Source organism: Tupaia chinensis, unplaced genomic scaffold (genome assembly GCF_000334495.1).
Source record: "Tupaia chinensis unplaced genomic scaffold, TupChi_1.0 Scaffold000323_1, whole genome shotgun sequence".
Lineage (NCBI taxonomy): Eukaryota > Metazoa > Chordata > Mammalia > Scandentia > Tupaiidae > Tupaia > Tupaia belangeri.
The window spans coordinates 644,448-650,459 of record NW_006159817.1 but is presented as its reverse complement, the minus strand read 5'-3'; the positions used below and the strand labels follow the sequence as shown (position 1 = coordinate 650,459).

Genomic DNA, 6,012 nt, shown 5'->3' with positions numbered 1-6,012 from the left:
ACCACTTGGGGGGTGATTTCTCACTTTCTGTCTGTCTCTCTCTGTCTTTCTGGCGAGCGCACGTGCCCTATAGCAAAAACCTCTCAAAAAAAAAAACCCAAAAAATAAAAATAAAAAAACCCAGGCATGTGTTGTTTCTGGGCATTTCTATGGTCACTAATGTAACCTGAAACCTGGGGTTGACCACTTTCTCTGGGCCTCGGTTACCTCACCTGCAAAATGTTCTGAGTGACACCTGTCATGCAGAGGGTACCAAAGTGATGACAGGACCCAATAAGGAGCGGGGTGGAAGCGGCTGGGGAGGGCTGAGCTTTGCAGGTGCAATCAGGCCACAGAGCACTGTGGTGCGGGGCCTGACTCTGGGGCCAGGAGTCCTGCATTTGAATCCAGCTCCACCACAGCAGCCCGGCTGTGTGCCCCAGAATGAGGCTTCACCTCTGCGACTGCGGTCCCTCTGCACGGCAGTGCTGCCTTCTCAGGGCTGAGGGGCATGAAATGAGCTAACAAAACATCCATGCAGAAGAGGGTTTCACTACGTCTTAATCCATCTGTCCACACGTCTGTCTGTCCACTCATCTCTCCTCTCGGCCATCAATCTGGCCACGCACACGGTTTCCATTTACCCACTCACCCACCCGTCTATTCGTCTGTCCATCCAGCCATCCATCCATATACCCAACCACTCATCCACCCATTCACATACCCATCCAAATACCCATCCATCCATCTACTCATACACCCGTCCATTCATCTACCCATACAGCTACCTATCCATCCACCCCTCACCCATCCACATGCCCACGAAGCCACCCATTTGTCCATCCATCCATCCATCTACCCACCCTCCTGGTCCATTTGTCCGTCCATTCGTATACCCATCCATCCACTCGCTTGTCTGCCCACCCACCTGTTTATCCATCTATCCATATACCCATCCATTCATTCATTCTTAAACCTACACATCCATCTACCCATCCATCCATTCAACCACCCATCCATCCACCCATCCATCCATCCATCCAAACATCCATCCATCCAATCACCCACCTATCCAACTATCCATCCATTCATCCAACCATCCATCCATTCAACCACCCATCCATCCAACCATCCATCCAATCACCCATCCATCCATCCACCCAACCATCCAACCATCCATCCATTCATCCAACCATCCATCCATTCAACCACCCATCCATCCAACCATCCATCCAATCACCCATCCATCCATCCATCCATCCATCCAACCATTCTACCATCCATCCATTCATACACCCATCCAGCCAACCATCCATCCACCCGCCCATCCATCCATACACCTCTCCATCCAACCTGTGCATCCATTCATCCTACTCGTGCACTTTAAGGCGAAAATCCAAAGACTGGTAAGTCTATTGGAAGAGCTGTTTTGGGAACTGGAAGCCCTGAGTTTAGTATCATCTCCTATGCAGACTGTCTGACCTGGTATGTCACCTTCCCACTCTGAACCTCAGTTTCCCTCTCTGTCAAATGAATAGCCGGAGGTCCCGGGGCCGCCCAGGGTCCTGTAAGTCTTAGTCACCCATCAATACCAGGATCGCCATCTGTGGAGCAGCAGCACGTGGAGATGCGGAACCTTCCCTGCGGGGTCCCAGAGGGGCTAAGGCCTAGATGGACAGTGGGAGCGCCACTATGACACTGGGTGAGGGCCCCCTCCATGCGAGGGTGTGGGTTACAAGGGGGTCTCTTGCACGTGGCTCCTGAGAGACAGAATCCAGGCCACATGTGCCACTTCTCTGAGCCCATAAGACATTCCCTACTTTCGTTGGGGACAATGTCAAAACCAGTACTAACTCCTGGAAGTCAGACCCTCAAACGCACCTGCATCTCCCCGGGCCACGCTCTGGGGCTGGTGGCCGGGGCAGCTGAGAGGCCCTCAGAGCCAGGCGGTGAGTCCTACCTGGCTGAATGAATCCAGGCAGACCCCGTGGTCGATGAGGAACTGCCGGACCTCCTGGACGAGCTGGGTCTCCCCCAGGGCCACACGCACGGCCACACTGCCCTTGGTCTCCTGTGCGAGAGGAAAGAAGAGGCCGAATGACTGCCGAGCAGGTGCCAGTACCCACAGGTTCTCAACAGGCCCGGTTCGGATAGAGGCTGGCTATGACGTGGCCCCTCCCTGCTCACATGGATTTGACGCCCCCAAAGATGCTGGCTTCCCACGGCTCACAGCACAGCCAGGACCCCGCAGTGGCCCTCCCTCACTCCTTCCACTCCAGCCCTGCAGGTCAGCTTGCTGCTCCTCCCACTCCCAGCCGGGGCTTCTGCTCTCACGCCCTCATTCCTGCCACGGAACAACCCACCCCTGGAGGCATGCCCACTCCTCCCGTGCGCTTCAACGTCCACACCTGCCACACCGCCCCGATCCCAGTGTCTTCCAGTGCACTCAAAGGCACTGGGAGAGAGCCTGGTTCTGTTCTGGGTGTGGCTATGTCCTGGGCTCAGGGAGCACCTGTGGGACCGGAGGCAGCTGCAGCCCAGCCCAGGTGGCTGGGGCTAGAGCCGGGCTGCTGGCTATGGCGGCTAGGACTGCATGGCTGCTGAGCGCCAGCTGATGACCCAACACCCACACTGAGCTCAGTGAGAAAGAGAGACCGCAAAACAGCTTATACTTCATGGTATCCTACACATAATGAAACCATGTTCCATACCTCGAGTTAAACGAAGCATATTACTAAAATTAATTTTGCCTGTCTCTTTTTCTTAAAAATGTGAGTGCTAAGGACCATCAGATGGCATAACAGTTACATCGCTGGACTGCCACATGGTCAACTGTGGTTCGAGTCCCGGACCCGGCAGCTTAAAACTCATGCTGGGCACATGTGCATACATGCCCAAAATCCCGAAAGGAGAATGAAGGAGAAGGGATTGTGGTATGGCCAACCCCCCAGGGGGTGATTTCTCACATTCTGACTCTCTGTTTCTGTCTCTTTGGTGAGTACATGTGCCTTATAGCAAAAATCTCTCCTTAATAAAAACAAAAAAAAAAAAAATAAGAAAAAAACCCCCCAAAAAAAAAAAAAAAAAAAAAAAAAAAGAGCCCCAGCCGATAATGTAATGGTTACTTCACTGGAGTTACACCTCGTCGACTGCAGTTAGAGTCTTGGACACAGTGGCTTACAAAAAAAACATGCTGGGTGCCGGGAACCAGCAGTTAGCGTAATGGCTATGTCGCTGGACTCCCACGTAGTTGACCGTGGTTCGCGTCCCAGACCCAGTGGCTTAAAACTCACGCCGGGCGCGTGTGCGTGTGTGCCCAAGATCCCGAGAGGAGAATGGAGGAGAAGGGATTGCGGCGTGACCATCCCCCCTGGGGGGGTGATTTCTCGCTTTCTATCTCTCTGTCTCTCTCTGTCTGTCTGGCGAGCGCACTCGCCCTATAGCGAAAATCTCTCAAAAAAAAAAAATTAAGTTCAGTTATGTGCGTGTGCACCCAAAATCCCAAGAGGGGAATGGAAGAGAAGGGACTAAAGCATGGCCCATCCTCCCCTGGGGCGGGGGGGTGGTGATTTCTCACTTTCTGTCTGTCTCTCTGTCTCTCCAGAGAGCACACATGCCCTATAGCAAAAGTCTCTTTAAAAAAAAAAAAAAAAAAGTGAACACGATATACGTGTGGTTCTCTATGTGGCTCCCGCTTAGAAGGCGCTGACCTTGAGTGTTGGGAAGAGGGGGAAGACACAAAAGGGCCCGCGGGCTTATGGGCCATGCCCACACCCTCTGCTGGGGCCTGGCAAACACTCCGAGGCTTTGCTGAACTCAGACGGACCCGGCTGCTGGCTAAAAGAAGAGACTTTGCTTTCAGAGAAGGCAGAAGGGTAGAAGCATGCACGAGACAAAGCAGTTTTTTTTTTAACCTTATACAAAGTAAAAGTACTAGATACTGTATCCGAGCCCACTTTGTACTGCATGCAAAGCTACTTTGCCCAAGTATACTTTACAGAAAGACACACTTTATACAAAGTATACTTCTAAGGGATACAAGCAGTGTGCAAAGTATGCTTCGCGCTTTTATACACCGGATACAAAGTGTAAAGCGCATTAAGTAGCAGGTGTGGAGCTGGGCTTAGAGACCTGCAGTTCTGCAAGAGGACTACGGTGAGTCCTATTCATGCCAGACTTTTGCTGAAAGACTAGATTTTCGGTTCCGTTGCTACAGGAAAAAAAAAAGATAAGTATTGCGAGAGAATGAATACGTTCATGTGCTGGCCCACAGTGACCCCTTCACTATCCGTGTGTATGTAAAAACACCGTGTTGTGCTCTTGGATATACAAAATAAAATCTAAAATGTGTGTGATGTGGAGGGGCTAGGTGGATGGGGGGAACATCAGGAATAACGTTAGGCTTGGAAGGAGGAGCAGGGGCAGGGGCCACTGACTACAGGGGTTTGGCTACTCCGTGTCCACAGGCCTCGGTGTCCTCCCTTGAAAATCAGAGATGGAAGGGCCCCTACCTCACCGGCTGTCATGAGAGGACCACACACTGGCGCTGTGGCACAGTGGACGCTCGGTCACCAGGGGATAGCACTGTCAGGCCTGGCTCTGGGGAGACCCCACGCAACAGCAGAGGAGCTGGGCTGGGGCAGAAGGGGGGTTTCCCTGGGAGGGCTCAGAGAAGCCCTGCCCTATTCCAAAGTCTCTGGGAGGCCTAGGGGACCCTGTGACTGCGACTTTGACACCAGAGGCCCTGCCCTGTGGACGACATGGCACGGCCGCCCTCACTTGCTCTCCTCCTGTGTTTGGCCCAGAGCCGGGATGGCCGGGGTGGCCCTTCACTCACGTGGTCAAACACTTGGCTCTTGGTGGCGTTGTACTTCTGAGCGATGGCATCGGCCACGGCGTTCGGCCCCATGAACAGCGTGTTCCAGTTGTGAGAGCTGCGAGGCGGGGACAGAGCAGGGAGGTGAGAGGATGGGACGGCAGGGCCGGGGGAGGTGTTAGCAGGTCCCACCTGGAGGAAAAGGGCTCCCAGCCCGGTCTCTGCATCCCCCACCCAAGCTTCCCTGTCATGGGCTATGTAGAGAGAACTGCCAGACAGAGACGGCGATGACTCATGACCCTGAGGGCCTACCTGCGCTAGGGACTACGCGCTCCCCAGGTATCAACCCCTTAATCCTTCCTAGACCACCACCGCCAGGCTGTCTACCATTCTCCCCATTTTACAGATGAGGACACTGAGGCTCAGCGTAGTCATGGACTAGACCCATCGGGGGTGTCAGAGAACTTGGACAGCCTAACGAGGGCAGGGTGAGAGCAGCAGACCCTTGGGGCTGGGACTCAGAGGCCACGAACCACGAACGAGTGAGAAGGACCTGGAGGGGCCAGCAGATGGTGTAGTGGTTAAGACACTGGACTCCTACATGGCTGACCATAGTTCCAGTCCCTGAGCTGAAGGCTTGAAACTCACGCTGGGTGTGAGTGCGTGTGTGCCCAAAATCCCAAGAGGAGAATGGAGGAGACAGGACTACAGTGAGGCCATCTCCCTGGGGGGCGATCTCTCGCTTTCTGTCTCTCTGTCTCTCCAGCAAGTGCGCACACCCGATGGCAAACATCTCTTAACAAAACAAAACAAAACAAGCACACAAAAGACCTGGAGCTGTTGGCTTTGTCCTTAGCCTCCTTCTTCTTCTTGTAAGACGAAGACCCCGGGGCATCGGCCTCCTCGCTGGCTTCCTTCTTGATGGTGGAAGGTAAGACGTGGAGCATCCGGCCCTGCAGGGACAAGAAGCGGGGTGGGCGAAAGCCGCGTGCTCAGGCAGGCAGGCAGGGCAGATGCGGCTACACCCCGCCCTGGGATGACGCTCCTGCCACGGGCAGGCTGGCCCAGGACTGAAGCCCTGACAGGAGGGAAGTAACGGAGAGAAAGATTCCGAGGCCATCGGTCCGCACAGGCCAGCGAGAACCATGCAGACACCGACCAGTCGTGAACGGATGAACGAGAACCAGGAACACGGGAGATGAGGCCAGCTGGGGCCG

At 54.2% G+C, this 6,012-nt stretch overlaps 1 protein-coding gene across 1 annotated transcript in view; it reads right to left on the bottom strand.

The window, feature by feature from the left end:
- RBM19 (RNA binding motif protein 19) overlaps positions 1–6,012 on the bottom strand; it is a gene marked incomplete in the record, with an annotated part of 174,920 nt that overhangs the window by 144,612 nt on the left and 24,296 nt on the right. The window contains 3 exon segments of the mRNA XM_027773124.1: positions 1,940–2,050; positions 4,817–4,913; positions 5,627–5,748. Coding sequence (XP_027628925.1) covers positions 1,940–2,050; positions 4,817–4,913; positions 5,627–5,748 — 330 coding nt within the window.